Source organism: Nomascus leucogenys, chromosome X, assembly GCF_006542625.1.
Source record: "Nomascus leucogenys isolate Asia chromosome X, Asia_NLE_v1, whole genome shotgun sequence".
Classification (NCBI taxonomy): domain Eukaryota; kingdom Metazoa; phylum Chordata; class Mammalia; order Primates; family Hylobatidae; genus Nomascus; species Nomascus leucogenys.
This window is the reverse complement of record NC_044406.1, coordinates 18680118-18701987: the sequence shown is the minus strand read 5'-3', so window position 1 is coordinate 18701987 and position 21870 is coordinate 18680118. Positions and strand designations below refer to the sequence as shown.

Genomic DNA, 21870 nt, shown 5'->3' with positions numbered 1-21870 from the left:
CTGGATATTAGGTTGGTGTCAGTATACTTCACCAGTTCTTTCCTACCTCAATATTCTTTATCTCTTATTCTCTTTTGATGGTCTAGGATGTACCTTTGAACAATTTATTTTTTAAAAAAACTACCAGGATGGTGAAAATTTGACTTTGCAGATCTAAGAATAATTTCCTGTGACCTTTGAACACGAAAAATTAGGATGAGGTATAAAATTCTTAGATCATAACTTTTCCTTTTCAATTCTCTGTAAGTGATTACTTCATTGTCTTCTGGCATTTTATTGTTGCAGAGGAGAAATCTGAGGTCAGTCTGATTTCAGTTCCTTTGAAATAACCTATTTTTTTCTGCTTGTATGCTTGTAGGATTATATCTTTATCCTTGAAATTTAAAAACATTTGCCAGGACATGTCTTGGTGTTGATGATCTCTGTTGAACCTTCTCAGTCTCCAGTCTCAGGTATTTTTTTTTCAGAACTGGAAAGTTTTCTTATACTTTTGATTGATTAAACTGCCTGTTTTTTTTTTTTCTTTAGGAACATGTTATTCATAGATTATTTCTATGTCTGTCTTCCATAGTTTTTTTAAATCTTTTCTTTCTTTCTTTTTTTTCTCATTTACTCAAGTTTGTCCTCTGTGGCATGGATTCCGTTTTCTGTAGTGTCAATTCTAATACTTACTATTCACAATGCAGATTTAATTTTGGCTACTATGTTTTCATTTCTTTATTCTTATCTCAACGTACTCTTGTTTCATAAGCAGATTCCCCCTTAGACGGTAACACTTCAAAAAACATGAGGTGGATCCCGGCCTGAAACTTGGCCACAACCACAGGACCAGGAAAAAAAAAAGTTTCTGAAAGGGTCCTCTTAAACATAAAAATGTAAATATAACCAGAGGTCATTCCTACCCTCATCTAGAAAATAGAACAGTGTTGGGTACTAACAGACCTTAAGTAGCTAGAGGAATAGTAAAGCAGGCATAAGGGCACCTTAACTAGAAATAAACTGATTTTTCTAATTACATGTATTGTTTTTCTCTTTATAAAATTAATACATAATAAGTGCATATAACTTTGAAAATACATTACAAAGAAGAAAATCCTATGACCCAGGTAACGACTGATAAGATTTTATATATGTTTTGCCAGTTACATGCACACATGTTGGGAGGAGGGGATGCAAAAAAAAAATTGGGTCATACTATATAGTTTTGTATCCTTTTTAATTTAATATATTGCAAGCATATTTTTTGCATCATTAAATTTTCTTTGAGGCCCTGATTTTAACCATTGCATAGTATTCCTACATATGAATAGATGTATTATGATTTATTTAACCAGTCCCTTGTTGGTCATTTAGATTGTTTTCTATTTTTCAGTATAATGAGTATGATGAATATCACTGTACATAAGTCTTTATGCACATCTCTGATATTTCCTTAGGATAAATGAGGAGCTGATTCTTAATCCTGTCACATTGGTAAGGATTATATACATTCCTTATTAAGAATATAAAGTGCTTGTTTCTTATTGTTTCAATGTGATTGCATAGAAGATTCTTTGGATTCTGAACAATTTGATGGTATCTTAACCAAAGTTTGAGAGAGGTTTCTAGTGCCTCATGCTCAGCACCTTCATGATGGAATTCCTACTGTGTAAGCTTTTGGACAGGAAAACCACTGCTGATAACAGGGAGTTGGAAGGTAGATATACTTGTGGAAACCTGAGGGTGGTAAAAAAAAAAAAAAAAAAAAATTATGGTCCTTGCTCATTCCTGCAACCTGGGTCTCCATATTAATATACTAGGGCTCTGGATCTTTTCTTTTCCTCTTCCCTTCCTGTTATTTCAGACTGTTACTCTCTCTGAAGATTCTTCTCTTAATGTCCGTACGTCCATTTCATTTCTAGATAGGAGAATGTCAGTAGATGATATACCCTGCTGAGTTCAAGGTAGCATTTTATCAGTCCCAGATCATCTTTTGGTCCTAGCATACTTACACATGATGATCTCCTGCTGAAATCAAAGTATTTTTTAACTAATTATATATTTTCAGAGGTATCAAACGGCAGCCTGGAAAAGTACATTGTTGTATCATGCCATTACAACAAAGCAATCTGCTTAATAAAGTTGCTTAAAATGAAAGTTTTTAAATTAATAAAATATTTTTAACCTCAGATTTTTCCATAAAATATTTAGGAATACTCTAGAGTTCCTGAAACCTTGATTCAGAAATACTGATTGGAATTGTTCTTCCTCTTTAAGCCTGGAAGATGATCTTAGGTGATAATTTTTTACAACATTGAAAACAATTCCTGCTGAAAGTCAAGGGAACAGTTTCCTTTATCTGATTTATTCTGATGAGACCCATATTGTAGGTTATCTAATGTGTGACTTTATACACATTTCAGGCTAACAAAGTAAAGCATGATTAGCATTTCCTAACCTTTTCCAGTATTTCACATCATATTTGCATATATACAATCTGCCAGGCTCTGAAATTTTTTGGCTGGAAGGCATTATGGTGGGATGAGAGAGGATAAATACATTTGCCTCACTTTTAAACTATTTTTTGTCCATACTCATTCTCTAGCTGCATTGTATAAAAATATAGCACATACATAAATGATCTCTTCCACCCTGCTTAGTGGAAAATTGACTGTAGTGAATGATGGAACAGGTGTTTCAACACTCTCCTGTACTTCTTCATTGCATTACATCTTTAGAAGTTACCTGTAGAAATGTAATGTTACACAGTCAATTGAGGCAAAAGAGAGGAAAAGAAGTAACATTTACTGAACATACACTGTCTCTGTCTCTTGGTGGATCTTTTTAATTACAACATCCCTGTGAGGTAGATATTATGTGCATTTTGTGAGTGAAGAAACTGAGGTTCAAAATGTTAAATAACTTACCCAAGTTCAGGTAACTACACCAGTAAGTGACAGAGTTGGGGTTTAAACGTGATACTGACCAGCTTTAGAGCACATTTTTTCCCACTTGTTTTTTTAAAATTAGAGAAATATATTTTCTTGTTTAACAACTACTATTCCTTAAACTTAGGAAACAATAGAAAGTAAAATACTGAGTAAGACTCATAATCCATGTAACCTAATCTCTAATAAAACCAACGGTCATTTTCCAAATGGGAAACTTAACTGCAGAAGTAACTCTATGCTCATTTCTAATAGATAACATTTGAATCCTTGTTTTGATGAAGTGATAGAAAAGTTTCATTTAAATAAAGGTGCTTTTTTTGGTAGAAAAAGCTTTGTAAAGCTTCACTGGTATGTAGGATAACGTTGGCTCGCTGCTTTAAAAATTAAATTGTTCAACATTTTAAATTTTTGCCAAACTCAGGGGGTAGATATTTTTACAAAAAGTAGAGCACAAAATACCCTTCAGATTATGTTTCACTCAATTTTTTTCTTAGGTTGCTTTGTTAGTATATACTATACTATTAGCTGGGTGAGTATTTGACAAAAGAAAGTTTATTGTAAAATTTGAGATGACGTGAAGCTGAAAATAGTGAAGAGGCTGATTGACAGATTTTGAATCTGATGTATAGAGACTGTAGCAATGGATGAGAGCTGGAAAAAGATGAATCAAAAATTTTAAATAAAGTTTTATTCATGGAACTAAGAGTAACAACAGGTATGGATAGAGGATGCAGGGTGTGGTTGCAGTGCAAGAAGACAAGGATTTAATCAGAAAACTTGATATGTCAGCATTGTGTTGAGGGCATTCCAAAAATAATGCATATGTGAACTGCATTAGCATAAGTTTATTTTCTAGGACAAGGGAGGTAATATGACCTTTACTCTGCATTGGTCGTTTGAGGGTTGAAATGGTAATTACATGCAATTCCATATACCACCCTTTAAGATGATTTGGAGTGTGTTCAGAGAAGAAGATGGTGATGAGTCTTATCTGTCTTAAAGAAATGTTTGAAGGAACTTAAGTTATCTAGAAAAGACAAGACTCAGGGTGGATTAGAGTCATAGATGTAGATTTACTTCCTGTGACTTTGCAGATAGAGTACAGGCAAGTTAGTCGTCATTTATTAGTAATCCTCTTAAAGAGAATTCACAGCTGAGGAAAGTTGGTATATAATGAAAAATTTCATGTAGCAGGCAGTACTTTTTCAGAGATATTATAGTGCCTAGTGAGGTAGTACATTCTTGTCCTGGTAGTATTTAAGCATAAGTAAGAATGGAATAGAAAGAATTGAAACATATTATGTGTAGTAGGAACAGAAGACTTTTGAGATGCCTTATCAATTCAAAGATTTTTTAAATTCCAAGATCAAAAGGACTTTACAGAGTAGTTTATCCTCATGAAGCTACCTCACCTTAGTAATAATGTGCATTGGTACAGCTCTTTAACATTTATAAAGTTCTTTCTTCTGAATTATCTCGTTTTTGAGCCTGGTAATAATCCTTTGGATAGATAGGACAAGTATCCTTATTTTGAACAGGTAAAGTAATAGGCTAAGAGAAAGTCTGAATTGCCTCAAATCATAAAGCTTATAAGCAGCAGCCTAGGGCTCTATCCTTGGTCTGCGAATTCCAAGTTTAGTGCTGTTTCTCCTGTACCAGTTTTCTTTAAAAGTAAGTTATAAGTTGTGACACTTGCTTTGCATACATTAAAAATTGCAAGGAACAGATGGTTCTTAAATTTTATTCCTATGAAAAACATACGTGTAGCTCAAGTTAGACTGAGGGTTCTAAACGCCAAACAATGGGGAGTCATGGGGGCAAGTCTGTGTTACAGAAAGATAACTGTTTACAATTAATGAAAAAATCTGGTTTGGGCTGCTAGATGAATGATGGTGCCATTCATTAAGATGACAAATATAGGAGAGGGAGCAGATTGGTGGGCCAGAGGTGAGGTAATTGAATTTTGGACATAAGAAAACTAACTGACATTGATTGTTTACTAAGTGCCAGACACTATGGTTAGGGTTTTATATCATTTAACTCATTTAGTCTTTGCTACAACCCTCTGAAGATAAGACTTTTCAATCTTCATTTTCCATATGAAGAAACTGAAAAGCTTAGATTGTTGAAAGAACCTGTCCAGGGCTTCATAATTAATAGAGTAAGAATAGGAATTTGAATCTCTATGTCTGGCAACAGAGCCACGGTTGTTAGGAGCTAGTTCTTTGGGACATTTGGTTAAGAACAACCAGTAGTCAATCAGTTGAATAAATGGTTGTCACTTTGAGGAAAAAGAAATATTCTGGAGATAACATGAGTATCTTTATACCAAAGAAATGGGCAGTGTTATAGCCTTTGAACGTACCTTAGGAAAATAAAGATTTTATACTTGCCTCCCTACCTTTTCCTGAATTTTGGCACTGTTTCTGTGCTTCATAGTATTATATAGGCATTCCCTAATCTAGGAACATCTTCTATGAGTGGTGAAAATGAAAGGTGCCCTTTGTATAAGGTCAGTAGACCTTCTAAGATAGGGGCTATGTTTTATTAACTTTTATCTCCAGCTCAGTGCCTAGAACATAGCTTGAATGAAATGAAATGAATGAATGAATGGATGGTAAATAGGGATGAGAAGAACAAAGAGGGGAGTTCATATTTAGAGCAGCTGCCTCATGTGAAGTATGAGGTGATAGGTGTGCTGCCTTTTATTTCGCAGGTGATAATGCTCCAAAGATGGTTAGCTTAGATCCTTGTATACTTGTTGAATTAATAGTCGGGACTACTCCTTTTTCCAGTAAGGGAATGAGAGAAGAAACTATGTGTTCCTGACTTCCGTTTTTGTGGTTTTTAAAAATTACACAAATAATACATATTCATTGTAGACATTGTAGACACATTAGAATATTCAAATAATCAAAAATAAACAATTTAAATTGTCTAAAATTCTACCACCCAGAGATAACCACTGTTAACATTTTGGTGTATATCCTTCCAGAGTTTTTCCCATAAAAATATATACATTGAAACATGTATATATTTATTTAGAATGGGATCATTACAATCCATATTGTTTTGTAAACTGCTTTTTCACTTCTTACATGTGACTGTCTTTCTATGTCAATGAATTTACATCTTTATCATCATTTTAATGACTGCATAGTATTCCATTATAAGGATGTACCATAATATATTTAACTAGTTCTCTATTGTTAGGAATTTAGGTTTCCAATTTGAAGTTCTTTTTGGAATAAAAGTTATGGTGAGCATTCTTGTATGTACATCTTTGTACACTTGTCTACTTTTTTTAAAAAAGAAGTAGAATCAATGAGACATTTCAAAATTTTATGTGTGGTATTTTGGTTTTTTTAAAATACAGACTCAGATTGCCGTCCTGAAAGTTTGTGCTGATTCACACTTTCTCCAGCAGTATGTTCAGAGTGCTCTCTCCCCATACCCTTGTTAACACTGAATGGTTTTTTGTTTTTGTTTTTGTTTTTGTTTTGTAAATCATTACCAATTTGAAAGGCAAAAGGTGTCTTTGGGTTAAATGCATTTCTTTGATGAGTACTAAGGCTGAACTCTTTTTTCCCTTATTGCTCATTTCTGTTGAGGTTCATCGTTTTTTCTTACAGGTTTGTAAAACAAAGCTCTTTATGTATTGAGGATACCAACCCTTTGTTATATGTTGCCTTTTTTTTGTAATCAGTTTGTCTTTTATCTTTTTTTGTGTCTGGCAGAAGTTTTAAACTCTTATAGATTCAAATGTCATTTTTTTCTTTATGATTTCAACGCTTGTTACCCAATGAGTATTGTTCACCTATATTCTAATACTTGTATAATTTTATTTTTTCACATCTAAATGTTTAATCCATCTGGAATTTATTTTGATGTAGAGATTGGGCTTAATTTTCTCTGAAATAATTAATCAATTCCCTTGATTAATTATGAATGGAGTTGGAATTTAGAATGTGTTTTGCCATACACTGCTGTAAATGATGTTCGGTGAGGCTTAAATTAGACCATTTGTAATGCATTTAACTATTAAACTCAAGAGCTCACGTGGAAAGGTAATAATCATTTATTATATTTTTCCATGAAAAAATGTTTTTATAGTTTCAAATAATTAACTTTTGAAGCACATCCTGTTGCAAATTTAGCAACTGCATACTCATATGGTGGTTCTACTTCATTGGAGCCCTTTAGGGGTGAAAATCTTCCTCAATTTTTTTTTTTTTTTTGCCTGCCTTCATTTAACTTTAACTGATGTGAGGTCTGTTTTGGTAACTTTCTGCTTGCTGTGCTTTTCACAGAATGGACAGCAAATTATGGATGAACCTATGGGAGAGGAGGAGATTAACCCACAAACTGTAAGTAAAATATTTTATCACAAAGGGTATAGATAAATGAAATACTGTAAAATTATTCTTATTTTTCAACTGAGCAGAGAAATCATTTTACGGTATTAGAAACTTGTCGATCCTTTCACATTAACTTTACCAGACTACATTATTGAGTATGCCAGGGACCTTTCTAAAAACTGTTTGATAATCAAGAGTGATTTTAAGAGAATGATAAAACAAATTGCTTTATATTGTTGAAAGTTTTTCATCAGTGCCTAAAGCTTATGTTTTTTTTTTGTTTCTTGGGGATTTTTTTGAGATGGAGTTTTGTTCTCGTCGCCCAGGCTGGAGTGCAATGGCGCGATCTTGGCTCCCTGCAACCTCAGCCTCCTGGGTTCACAGGATTCTCCTGCCTCAGCCTCCTGAGTAGCTGGGATTACAGGCGCTCACCACCACACCTGGCTAATTTTTGAATTTTTGTAATTTTAGTAGAGATGGGGTTTCACCAAGTTGGCCAGGCTGGTCTTGAACTCCTGACCTCAGGTGATCTGCCCACCTCAGCCTCCCAAAGTGCTGTGATTACAGGCGTGAGCCACCGCGCCTGGCCTTAAGCTTATGTTTTTAAATAACCAAATTGAACGTAAATTTGTTAAAGACAAAAATATAAAGGTTATACTTTACAGATATGTTTAACATAGAAAGTGGACATTCACCATTTCCTCATCTATTTTTTTTGTTGTTGTTCACTCCTGAATCCCCAGTAACTAAACCAATGTGCCTGGCACATAATGGACACTCATTAAATATTACATAAATGAATTAATAAATTGTTCCCTACCACCACACACAGAATAACCATTGTCAGCAGCTAAGTTATAGTCGTCTTGATATTTTGTACATAAAGTAATTATTATTTACGTTTACAAAATACATATTCTGCAACTTGTTCTTTTTACTTAACATGTCTTGAACATCTTTGTATGACAGTACATATAGAACTACCTCTTCTTTGTTTTGTTTTTTTGTTTCGGGGGGTTTTTGAGACAAGGTCTCTCTCCCTGTCACCCAGGCTAGAGTGCAGTGGTAGAGTCATGACTCACTAACCTCAAACTCCTGGGCTCAAGCAACCTTCCCACCTCAGCCTTCTTAGTAGCTAGGACTACAGGCACATGCCATGACACCCAGCTAATTTTTTTTTAATGTTTGTGTTTTTTGTACAGATGGGGTCTTGCTATGTTGCCCAGGCTGGTCTTGAACTCCTGGCCTCAGGCAGTCCTCCTGCCTCAGCCTCCCAAAGCATTGGGATTACAGGTGTTAGCCGCCATGCCCAGCCAGATCTACCTCTTTTTAAAGTGGTTACACAGTTACAGTATTCTATTTTATGAATATCCTATATTTAATGTAATTTTCCCATTTATTTTTATGAATTTGTGTTTCAGTAGGATATAGCCTTAGAAAAGGATGTACTGAAACCATGGGTATAAACATTTAAATCAATAGACATTTATCAAATTTTCCATCAGAATTTCAGTATATGAGAATACCTGTTTGAGTATTGCCTACTCAACACTAGGTATTATCAGAAAATATTTTTAATTTGAATGACTCTGGATAAATAATACTTTCCCTTTTTTTCTTCTTCTTTTTTTCTTTTTTGAGACAGAGTCTTGCTCTGCTGCTCAGGCTGGAGTGCAGTGGCGTGATCTCAGCTCACTGCAACTTCCGACTCCCAGGTTCAAGCCATTCTCCTGCCTCAGCCTCCCGAGTAGCTGGGATTACAGGCAACCGTCACCACGCCTGACTGATTTTTGCAATTTTAGTAGAGATGGGGTTGCACGATGTTGGCCAAGCTGACCTCGAACTCCTGACCTCAAGTGATCCACCCATCTTGGCCTCCCAAAGTGCTGGGATTACAGGCGTGAGCCACCATACCTGGCTGACTTTCCCATTTTAATTTGCATCTCATTTGATTACTAGTGAGGTTGAGTATCCATCATTATTGGCATTTGTTATTTTATGTTTTGCTCAGTTTTCTTTGGGGTTACTTGTTGTCTCCTTACTGGTCTGTACAATCTCTGTATATATTCTGGATATTAACTCCATGTCTATTATATATCTTGTAATATGTTTTTTTAAACATTGATTATGTGCCTTTCATTGTAGTATGTAGGGAAGTTTTTTTGTTTTTGTTTTTTGTTTTGTTTGCTTGTTTGTTTGTTTTTTGAGATGGAGTCTTGCTCTGTCATCCAGGCTGGAGTACAGTGGCACTACCTCGGCTCACTGCAGCCTCTGCCTCCCGGGTTCAAGCGATTCTCCTGCCTCAGCCTCCTGAGTAGCTGGGATTACAGGCACGCGCCACCACGCCTGGCTAATTTTTGTATTTGTGGTAGAGATGGGGTTTCACCATATCAGTCAGGCTGGTCTCAAACTCCTGATCTCGTGATCTGTTCGCCTCGGCCTCCCAAAGTGCTGGGATTACAGGCGTGAGCCACCACGCCCGGCCAGAAGTTTTCATTTTTAAATGGTCACATCTGGCTTCCGGGTTTCATGCTTTGGTTAGAAAATCCTTCCCTACACTAAGGTTATAAAAATAATACTTTTACATTTTGATCTTTTATAGTTTTTTGGTGTTTTTTGTTTTGTTTTACATTTAGATCTGTGATCCACTTGGAATTTAGTACCTGGTATGAGGTAGAAATCTAACTTTTCTTTCTAAATAGATAGCCTGTTATCCTAACCTCTATTTATTGAATAAATAAAATCTATTATTTCCCTACACATTTGAGATACCTCTTTTATCATGTATAAAATTGCCTTGTACCCCTTGTATCAGTTTCCTGCTTTGCCATAACAAATTACCACAAACTGGGTGGTTTAAAACAACAGATGGCTCTCGGGGAGGTTCCTTCGTTGCCTATTCCAGCTTCTGGTGTTTGCCAGCAATCCTTGGCATTCCATGGCTTGTAGATACATCATCCACTCTCTGCCTCAGGCGTCAGATGATCTCTCTGTTTGTGTCTGTGTCCAAATTTCCCTCTTCTCATGAGAGCACTAGTCATTGGATTGGGACCATCCCACTCCAATGTGACTTCATCTTAATTACATCTGCAAAGACACTGGTTTCAAATAAGGTCACATTCACCGTTACTGGAGATTGCTTGAACATACCTTTTTGGAGGGCACAATTCAACCCACAATCCCCCTGAATATTTTGACTTTACATACTTTTTCAATTACTGTCATTTTATTATATGTTTTTTTAGTGTGGTAAAGCAAGCCTTCCCACCTTTTTACTCTTGTAAAAAGTCTTATATGTAGTCTTATAAATGTAGTCCGACACATTTAATCTTCCAGATAAACTTTACAATCAGTTCATCAAGTACTTCTGAAAAATTTATTGGGATTTTTATGAGAATTGCCTTAAATTTACAGATTAACATGAAAAATTATTTTAACAATATTGAGTCTTCACATTCAGGAACATTCATTTTTTCTGATTTTCTTTTACTTTATCAAAATTTTATGGTTTCTTGGCTGGGCGTGGTGGCTTATGCCTGTAATCCCAGCACTTTGGGAGGCTGAGGCAAGAGGTTCACTTGAACCCAGGAGTTCAAGACCACCCTGGGCAGCATAGTAAGTCCCTGTCTCTACTACAGATTTAAAAATAAGCCAAGCATGGTGGTATATGCTGTGGTCCCAGCTACTTGGGAGGCTGAGGCAGAGAATCACTTGAACCCAGAAGTTTGAGGCTGCCGTGAGCTATGATCATGCCACTGCACTCCAGCCTGGGCAACAGAGTGAGACCCTGTCTGAAAAAAAAAAGTTATAGTTTTTTACATACAGTTCTTGTGCATTTGTTAAGATAAGTTATGGGTATTTTATAGTTTTATAGTCTTTGTTATGTCGTAAGTGGGATTTTTTTTCTGCTATGTTTTCCATCTGGTTATTGCATATATATATTTAAAATGTTAGGTGTTTCTATATGTTTTTTAGCATCTTAGGAGTGTTAACTTTTCAGAAATCAAACAAATTGTCATGAACATTATGTCAGTTGTGGAAGAATAAGATCAGTTTAACCTTCTGCTTAAAACACCTCCATAGTTTTATGGTTCCTTTAAATAAAAACCCAACCTCCATAACATGACCTACCAGGCCCTGCATAATAAGGCTTTGCATACTTCTCTCCACATCCTCTCTAGCCACACACCTCTACCCTCTACTGAAAGTCCAGTCACTCAAATGTATCAGCTTCTCTTTTGCTTACGGGCTTTCAAAGGCAATGTTCCTTCTCCCAGAATTCTTTTCCCTTACCGCCATCCCCACTACTTAATTCCTGGTCATCTTTCAGATCTGTTTAGATGTCATTTCAACTGAGATGTCTTCCCAATACAACTACCACTTCCACTTTCACCTTGAGTTAAGTGTTTTTCCTTTTTGCTGCCACAGGAGCCTATGCATACCTTAAATGGCAACACCATGCCAGATTCCATTGCTTATTTACTTGGTCTATATTCCCTACTAAACTGTGAGTTGAATGAGGCAGTGACCAAGTTTGACTTATTCCTTGTTTTATGTCTGTGCCCAGTACCCAGTTGGTGTTCAATAAGTATTTGTTAATTAAATGAATGAATGGATTAAGTTTTAGCTAGCGTAGGGACCCAGGCATGGGGCCTAGTGCCCTGAGCTACCTTCAGATTCCTACCCTCTCCAAAACCCTTTGAGGCAGTTTACTTCATTAGTCTATAGTATATATATTTACATGTAAGCTAATATAAAAACAATCAGAAGGAAAACCTCCAAATTTTTTATTCTCTGTAGTCTAAAAGCATTTTCCATTGTGATGTTAAATGGTTTGTACTTTCTCCTACTCATGGCTTTAGTAGCATTTACATCTGCAAGAACCTGCATTCTAGAGACAGGTCAGAAAGATGCAGGACTAAGATACTACCAGCAATGCAGATGAGACTATTGAGCAGATCATTCCAGATTATACAAATAAGGCTTAAGTGTCAGATAAAAGCCTGGTATTTAATATTTATTTAATGATATTAAATACAAAAGATTGTCAAAATATTTATTAACCTTACAATTTAAAATTGTATTTGCCTTTTATATATAATTAAAAGTTTTCCTTTTGTCAACTACTAATAATTTACATAGGGAACGTTGAGATGTTGTATTATCTATTTGATGTGTTACAAATTACTCCAAACTTAGTGGCTTAGAACTACACACATTTATTATCGCCCAGTTTCTGTGGACCAGCAATTTGGGCAGAGCTTAGCCGCATCTTTTGGTTCAGAGGCTCTCTCAGACTTGAAATTAAGGTGTGGACCAGGGGTAGAGTTTCATCTGAAACTTGACTAGGGAAGGATCTGCTTCTAAGCTCACATGGTTGCTGACCCAGATTCCTGGTCCACCAAAACTGTGAGATAATAAATTTATGTATGGAGGTCATCAGCTGGTAGGCTTTCTTGCAGGTTCATTGGCCCATTTTCCAAGTTCTAGAATGCAGAATGTAATGATAAGCCACTTTTGACTAGGACAAGACAGTAGAGAAGATGGATAATAAGAAATCTGGGTCCCTTAATGACCTAATGGTCTAGTGACACCTCTTCACCCAAAAGTATGCTCTTAACCTATGGACTGCTCTGTGAGGGAAAAAAAAATGGCACCTACTTTGTTTGAGTTGTCGCATTTGGGGATCTTTTTCTTATAGTAGCTTAGTCCATATGCTAACTAAATCTAGTCATTCATTAACTAGTTAATGAATGTCTGTTAGGTGCCAAGTACTCTGCTACATTCGTTGTTACAGAAGCATATAAGGGAAACTTGCAGCTTTAAAAATGACAAAATAAAGTTGTTTTTGTCCTCTTCCTCTCTGGGAAATGACCACCCAAAACAACAAGGAGAATAAGAAATCAGAACTTTGGTCTTTGAAATCAGAAGATATCTGTAACTTGAACCACAAGATATAAATATGAAAAGCAGATAGAAGAGTGGTAACAAGATGAAATTAACAGAACATAAGTGATTTTAGAGGAATATCCTAATGGTGAGCAAGTCTTATTCAAGGCCCCCAGAGCCTCAGAAGAGCTCAAAAATGGGGTCGCCAGGTACTGTGGAACATGGAAATATGGCATGGGGCTGAAAACAGAGATTGGTTGAATATCGATATAAAGAATTTCTAGATCCTGTCTCCTCTGGAGACGGATGGTATTTCACAGAGAAAACCAGAGAAGCTATATACTTGGGCACCTTGGACACAGGAAGAAGTAGGGTAAGGCCCTGGGCTGGAAACAGGGAGGTCAAGTGAAAACCTTTTACTGAATGGTGACCTGGTCCCATTCCAACCACTAGGACCATATCCTCCAGGAAGGAGGATGGGCGTTGTGACTGAAGAAATGTCAGATACTGTCCTTTGGGAGACCTTTAGTGTAAAGGCTGCCTAGTTGGCCAGTTAACCTATAAGAAAGCCTCCCAGTTGACAAGCCACATAACTTCCAGGCCACTTCTTAGTGCCTCACTCTCAAATATTTATGGAAAGCCAAATATCACCAGTTATTTGAGGAAGTCTTCCAGTATGAAAAAATGAGATCTTGGAGGAACAAACAATGCAGGGAAAAAGCAAGTTTAATTAGTGTCCTCTGAGTGTTGAGACAAAATTGATTCCCTAAGAAAAAGTAACTTGCCATAAAAAAGAAATCATAAAAGAAGAAACTCTTAGAAGTTAAAAATATAATAGGAATGTTTTGTATTTTAGTAGAACATTTACAAACTAAAATTGAGGAAAGCTCTCAGAAAGTAGAACAATAAGATGTAGAAAGTAGGAGGGAAAAAGAAAGAAGAGCAATCTAACATCTAACTAGTAGGAATTCCAGAAAGAGACAATAGAGGAAATGAAGGGGAAGAAAGCAGGAAAGAAATACCATAAGACACATTTTTTTTACATTGTAATATCTCTGAAATCAGAATGGTTGTTATAATCTATAGTATGACATATATTAATTGACAGCATCTTTTCTTTCATAATGGTATAGTGATAATCATGCGTTTAGATTAAGTGGAATACTAAAATAACAAATTAAAAAAAAAATTTTCCAAAATGAGGACCATGAGGCTCCAGATTACAACATCCCTCTGAAAGCCTATTAATGAGAGAAATTTTAAAAAGCCCTACTCACAAGAAGGCTCATTTCTGAAATATCAAAACACTAGGGATAAAGGGAAGACCCTAAAAGCTTTTAGAGATATTTTTAATCCTATATAAAAGATTGGATAGAAGAATATTAGACTTTTCAGCATTGGAAGTTAGAAAACAAGGAGCAACGCCTTTAAAATGCTTAGTGAAAATGATTTTCAGCCAAGATATTTTCAGATATGGACCTATTTTAGGAAGTTGCTGGAAAATGGGCTCTGCCAACACTAGAGGGTTATTAACTAAGTAAGAGAGACATGGGATTCGGCAACAAAAGATCCAGTACTACAAGCAAAGTTTTTTCCCATTATGATGATTAAAGGAAGCTTCAGAAGACTAGTTCATTCAGTAAGCTTAGGGAGTACTCAGTCCAGATTGAAGTAGACAGATAATTTCAAGAATGCTGCCTCCAGGAATAGGATTGGGGGAAGAGGTGGGGGAATAGAAGTGATGAATCTAAATAGGCTTGAGTATTGAAAATTCACTTGAGAGGCTGTTGCAGAGTAGGAAGAATTTGAAATAGGTACAAAGAAAGTAAAAGCAAATTAAAAAACAAAGCAACTGTAAACTTAAGGAAAAACAAAAATTGTACACAAGAGATGTAACTAAAGTGTACTCTTTACCTCGGCAGTGAGCAGTGTTTACATAGTCATAATAATTGTAAAGACTAAATATTGATTTAACCAAAATCTGTGATATGAGTGCCAAGTCATCTGTAATAGGATGTCTAAAGGTAATATCTGAAATTGACGAATCAAGAGAAAGTATTATAAGGTTATTATTTATCATATAAAGGCAAATACCAGAGGGAACAATGAAAAGAACTGAAAGGGTACCAAGAGCATAGAGTACTGCTGCTTTCTCATTACAAGCCTTGAAATGCTTTTTGACCCTTTATAAAGCCTTTAATAAAAATTTAAGTGAATTTAAAAAGTAGTTGTAACTGGTGTGATCAGGCAAAAATTCACAGAAGGCATGAAATTTAACCTGATTCTTAAAAAAATAGGTACAGGATTTTTGAGAAGTAAATGTCAACATTTGGGTAAATGCACTTTTATGGGAAAATGGTGTAAACAAAAGTCAAAGGGAGGAAAAGTGAGATGTGCTGGAGATAGCTAAATCAGTTTAACTAAAAGGATAGTCATAAAGGAGAGCCCAGTTTCTCCTGAACATTAAATACCGTCACTCAGACCTACTTAGTGTATGGAGTTAATCCTGTGATGTCTCTTGAACATATCCCCTAGGTTTCTATTTGTGATAGAGCCATTCTGTTCCGGCTGGATTTTTCTGTTCTTCACACACTTAATCTCTTCTCTTGCCCTTTGTTCTTTGCCCTGCTATCTGCCTGTCTCCCATATCTTAGATCTACTTCTTATTTATATATTTATTTATTTATTTTGGAAACAGGGTCTCACTCTGTCACCCAGGCTGGAGTGCAGTGGCTTACTGCAACCTCCGCCTCCCAGGTTCAAGCAGTTCTCCTGCCTCAGCCTCCCGAGTAGCTGGGATCACAGGCACATGCCATCACACTCAGCTAATTTTTGTATTTTAGAGGTGGGGTTTTACTGTGTTGGTCAGGCTGGTCTCGAACTCCTGACCTCAAGTGATCCACCTGCCTCAGCCTCCCAAAGTGCTGGGATTACAAGCATGAGCCACCATACTCGGCCCCACTTCTTTTCCATCTTCTGGCATTTTAATGCTGTTATCCTTTCTTCTGGCTTTCTAAAGGTTCAGCTCTTTCCTGTCTTAACTGAAGTAAAAACTTTTACTTCACACAAAGCTGCCTTAAAACTTGCATTTCAGCATCCAAAATGATCCTTAACAGCCATGTTAACAGCACACCATTGCACATGTATTACAGCCATCGTGGTTCAAACCCAAACTGTGGAAAGAGAAGCCCTAGCAGAGTAGACAATAGGCAGTGAATTACTCACTCAACACAGGAAAATACAATAGAGTGCTCATTGGCAGGGAAAATTTGTACCATGGTATATTAATAACACTTACTGACTGATTGTGTATTGTCTGCTGTTCTAACTCTCATTGGTTGAGAGTGTATTTGAGCACTCAGAGCTTGGGGGAAAATACCCTAGTAGATTTAAGTATATACCACTTAGGAAAATATTTCTGAGATAAATAGTATAATTAGTACTGCATGGTGGAATTAAATAGAGTGTATATACCAGGAAAATTTCCAAGCACAAGCAAAGGTTTCCCTTTGCTACATTTTTGGCTGTCTTTCAGGGCTATTTTTTCACTTCCTAGTGTCCTGTTCCTCCACCCCTAAGAGCTTAAAAAAAAAAAAAAAAAAAAAACCTCCCCTTTTTATCATGGCTTGCCTCCCTCATATGGTGCCTCTGACCCAAAATTGCTTCTCTTCTGTTCTAGTATATTCATCACAATACCCATTCCTTCAGTTTCAGTGATCTCATCCATATTTTGAAAGAAAGCAAAGTGACTTAATTATGTTCAAGTATGAATGGTTGGTTGGTTGAGTCAACCTGAAATACTGGCATATGGAAAGTTGTAACCCCTTTACCTAAATGAGTATTTTAATTTAACTATTTTAGACAAGCATGACTAAGTAAAAAGAACTTCAGGCTAAGCAAGAAAAAAAATGTGTGGACAGGGAGAGAAGTGATACCACCCCTAGGGTATATTGTGACTTACTGCAGAATTCAGCCCTGGGGCTATGGTGCTGCTGCCTCTCACCCTCTCTTCATGCCCACGGGAGATTCTGTGAGTGAAACATAGCATGCTTTCCATTTAGACATGACTTTGAAAGTGCTCTAGGAAGTCACTACCATTTGTTTCAAGTTGATCATCTTCATGAAACTTATTTCCCATTTCTGGTTTAAAACCTTAGGCTTTTACCACTTTATAACACTGTCTATTGATGGATGTGTGCTTAAAAAAATTAACTGTCCTGCGCTTAGATGGAAATCCTTATAAATTAAATCTTTTAGTGTCTGAAAAAAGGAATGATCCACACAAAAAAGTATCCAGTGGAATCAATTAAGAATATGTTAATTTTAAGTTTTTGTCATATGGGTCGATTTTTTTTTCAACAGGGTTCAGTCATCATGGGGTCATGAGGATGGTTAATAATTGGGTTTAATCATGGCTGGGGTTTTGCCAGACAGGTGTTATGTATGGTGTAGAAAAGTTTTCAGGAACTCTGTCACGGTCCCCATACTCAGCCCTCTTCCTTCGGGGTCTGATGAAAAGGTTCAGCACGTCCTGTTTTTTTACCTAAGTCAGTCACCAACCATTCATGTGCACTCTCCTTCCCCAAACCAAATTACCTGGTTATGCGTCCACCAACATCATGACCATTTCCTCATCCAAACTGTAAGAACTTGGGCAGCAGATTATTTAACTTCTCTTTAAGCCTTAGTCTGTTCATCCAGTGTGGATAATAGTTCCTACCTCATTGGTGAGAATCAGCTGAGATAATTTCATGTAAAGCACAGTGCCTAGAATATAGTAATATCTTAAATGTTATTGTTATACTTGAAAGAAAACTTTATTAATAAATAAGAGAACTCAAAGCAGCTAAGGACTCAGTGAAGGAAACTAGAAAAAAAGAACTACAAAGTAAACCTATAAAAAGCAAGAGGAAGGAATTAAATATAATTTCAAAAATCAGCGAATTAGAAAACAAGGGAAAACACACAAAAGCAAATCTACAACATTAGGAAAGCAAAACAGGATATAAGCACAGATAGGAAGGAGATTAAAACGCCATAACAACCCAAATATTTACAGATAAAATGATATAATGTCTGAGATTTGCTTCAAAATAATTAACTGCAGGAGTTGGGGAAGTGAGCATATGAAACAAGATTGGCTGTGAGTTGAAGATTATTAAACTTAGGTGATGAGCACATGAAGGTTATACTATTCTGTCTACTTTTGCATATGGTTGAAATTTTCCTTAGGTTTAATTTCAAAAACTTAATAGAATACTAAGTGTAACAGTATACCAATATGAAAGTTGGTGAAATGTATGCTTTTTTAGGAAAATCTAAATTTGGGAAGGGAGAAACAGTATACCAGTAGCCTTGGGAGAAGTTGAAATCTTAAAAAATTAGCACTACCACACTTTCCGTCCACCATTATAATGCCAAGTTCAGTGATTTCTTAAGAGAAAAATCTTCTAAACTTTCAAGAAATAGATCACTCTGTGGTCTTTAAGTTGTCCCAAAACATAGGAAAAAATCTGCCTTGCCTTCTAGTTTGTTTTATAGAATTAGCATAGCCCCAAAAATGGGTTAGCATAGAAAAGGAAACCATGTGCCAGTTTAATTTATGAATTTAAATGCAAAAATCCTAAATAAAATATTTACAAATTAAGTATAGAATTATACTAAAACAATGGATTTTTCCCGGAAATACAAGCATAGGTCAATATTAAGAAATTTATTTGTCTAAGTTATCAGTAGATCAAAGGAGGAAAAATTAAGTGACAATATTAATAGATAAAAAGACATTACACAAAACTTAGCACTCATTCCTCTTTTAGTAAAGAGGAAATAGACTTTAACATTATATATCTAAAACCAAATATTCACATTATGTCTGAATGAATTAATGAGTATATCTCCAAGTCAGGATCAAGGTAGCATTTACTACTGCTTACTTTAAGCTCTGTAGACTATGGGAAGTTTGGAGTTTGTTCTGTGATGGGAAGCCATTGAAGAATTTGAGGTAGGGGCATAAATTAGTCTGATTTCTGTTTTAAGATTATTCTGGCTGCTGTTATTAAACTAACGATACGGCATTGGACACTATATCTCATACCCTAAACCATAATGATACATGTCTAATCAATAACCAATGTTATTTCTTTAAATAAATAAAAATTTCTGACCAAAAAAAAGATTATTCTGGCTGCTGTGAAGATAAAGGATTGCACAGGGAAATTTTAGAAGCAGAGAAACCAGTTTTATGGCAATAGATGATAGTTTGTACTGGGAATGGCAGAGGAAATAGAAATAGACAGATTTGAGGTTTATTTTTGAGATAAAATGAGTAGAATTTATTGAGGGGTTAAATATGAAAGGAAGGAAATTAGATAAGAAAGGAAAGACCAAAAAGGATTCATAGGTTTTTGAGATAGGTAATAATATCATTGCCTAAAATGAGCAAGATTAGTTTCCCATTACACTTGAAATAAAATCCAAACCCAAATTTGTTGGGTCTAAGGCCTCACTTAATATGGCCCTAAGCTACCTCTTCATTTCCTTCCTCTTTCCTTGATGTTCATCGCATTTTGGCCACTGTGGCCTTTCCTTTGTGTCTTGAATTCATTAAGCTAATTCCTATCTCTGTGCTTTGGCATTTGCTGTTCATTCTGTTTGAGGACTCTACCCCATGAGTCAGCAAACTTTGTGTATAACGGGCCAGATAGTAAATAAATATCTTAGACTTTGTAGGCCATATGATCTCTCTTGCAAATACTCAACTCAGCGGTAGCCATTGTAGGACAAACACAGTTGAAGATAATATTTAAACAGAGATGGACATGGGCAGATTTGACCCTTAGGCTGGCCAGGCCTGGCTGTAGTTTGCCCTTGCCCAAGGTCTTGATGTGGTTCCCTCCTTATTATTCAGATTCTTCCTGGAGGACAACGTACCAAATAAGTTAGGATCAAAAACCTTAATGCTTCATACTCTTGAAGATACAGTTCTACTTCTAGAAATTTTTTCTAAATGTGAATGTGTACAAAGGATGGGACAGACCATGGTGTAGAGCAAAGACCCAACAATAGGAGATTTGTATAGTCGAATTTTCAACAGCTATTAATAATGCATTGAAGAATAGAGAACAGGGGTCAGCAAACTACACTCATGGGCCTGTCACCTGTTTCTGTAAAAGATTTTTTATTGGAACACAGCCTTACCCATTCGTTTTCTCACTGCACTGGCAGAGTTGACAGAAACCGTATGTCCTGCAAAGCTGAAAATATTTACTATCTGTCCCTTTACAGAAAAAGTGGTACTATGTGTAGTATGGTCCATATATGTGCATAGAAAAGACTGGAAAGAAAATCACCAAAATAGTGATTTTTTTTAAATTTTTCCCTTTTTGTTTATTATCTAAGTTTTCTATAATGGGCATCCATTATTTTTATAATAGTAGTTACTTTTTAAATAATAAGGTAAATGATTAAATCAATAAAATGTTTAAAACAAAACTTTAGTAAGATAAATTTTAAGAAATTTTAAAGTTAGAGATGGAAAAAAAGAACAGTATCTAGTTTCATGTGCACAACCACACAAGTAGCATCCATTTCAGATTTCAGCATATGATATTTATTAATGCAGCCATTTATTTGAGGTCTTATGTGTGATATTTGGTATTAATCTCAAGATTAATCTGGGCAATGGGATGTGCTTAAACACTAATAAATACCATAAGAGATGTACCAAAGGACTTCAAGAGCTCACATTCTGGTTAGGAGATAGATAACACCTGAATAAAGCAATTGCTCATTGATGAGTTGTAATGTGATTATAAGGAATTCCAATCACATGAGCTAGTCTTTTAACTTTTTGATGTAAAGACCTTTTAAAATTTTATAATCAAATCTGTATTAATACTTTCCCTTATGGTGTCTGCATTCTCCAAACAGGTAGCCATATATCCTAACATCTCCCTCTGATGTACAGTGCCACATTGTTTTCTGTCACTCTATTTGTGTTTTACAGCAGTACCACACTGTTTTAATTAAGGTATCATTTCAACTTGGAGACTTATTTCAGATTTTGGTGTCTGAAATATTGCTTCATTTCTTAGTGCTAATTATTAAAAACCATAACACACGCAAAATGTGAATTATTAACCTGAGCACTAGTAGTAATTAAAGCCAATTTTCACTACCCTTTAAGTTTAAAAAAGGGTATTAGGTTGCTCGTGTTTAAAAATATTACTTGAATAAAGTCAATGACTGCTACTTGCAGAAATATCCTACTTCATGAGTTGTGCGGTAAACATGATGCTTTTTCCTGACATAGTCTCAAGAGCCACCTCATGTTCAGACTGCCATTCTGTGTTAGGTGGTTATCCTAGCCTTGCTGCCCTTTTGGAGCTCCATTGTAAGGAGTCTTAAGTAATTCCTTTTGGGAGATGGGAGAGTTCCTAAGTGCCTGCCTTGCTGAAAAACTGAAGCATGCGTTTTTAAACAAGAGGAGTGCAGTTTTCCAGGCGGAATTCAAAGTTCTATCTTAGATATTTATTTGGATCCCTGTTGCTGCTAATGTATTTGATTATATAAGATAATTTTTTAAATTGAGCAAGGTTTTTTTTTAGTTACTCTTCAACTTCCATTAGGTCATTTATAGAACATTTTCATAAAAATTTGATAGAGGAGGTAGAGCCCTGGCTTTTCATGTAGGA

At 35.8% G+C, this 21870-nt stretch overlaps 1 protein-coding gene across 7 annotated transcripts in view; it reads left to right on the top strand.

The window, feature by feature from the left end:
• RPS6KA3 (ribosomal protein S6 kinase A3) overlaps positions 1-21870 on the top strand; it is a 117412-nt gene that overhangs the window by 25270 nt on the left and 70272 nt on the right. For 2 of the 7 annotated variants that reach the window (XM_030806623.1, XM_030806619.1), the window contains exons 2-4: positions 359-452; positions 1437-1473; positions 7241-7297. In XM_030806623.1, coding sequence (XP_030662483.1) covers positions 7256-7297 — 42 coding nt within the window. In that variant the 5' untranslated portion in view covers positions 359-452; positions 1437-1473; positions 7241-7255. Of the gene's footprint in view, positions 1-358; positions 453-1372; positions 1474-6538; positions 6563-7240; positions 7298-21870 lie in introns of those variants that run through there. The other 5 variants (XM_030806626.1, XM_030806627.1, XM_030806618.1 and 2 more) reach the window with 4 other exon arrangements.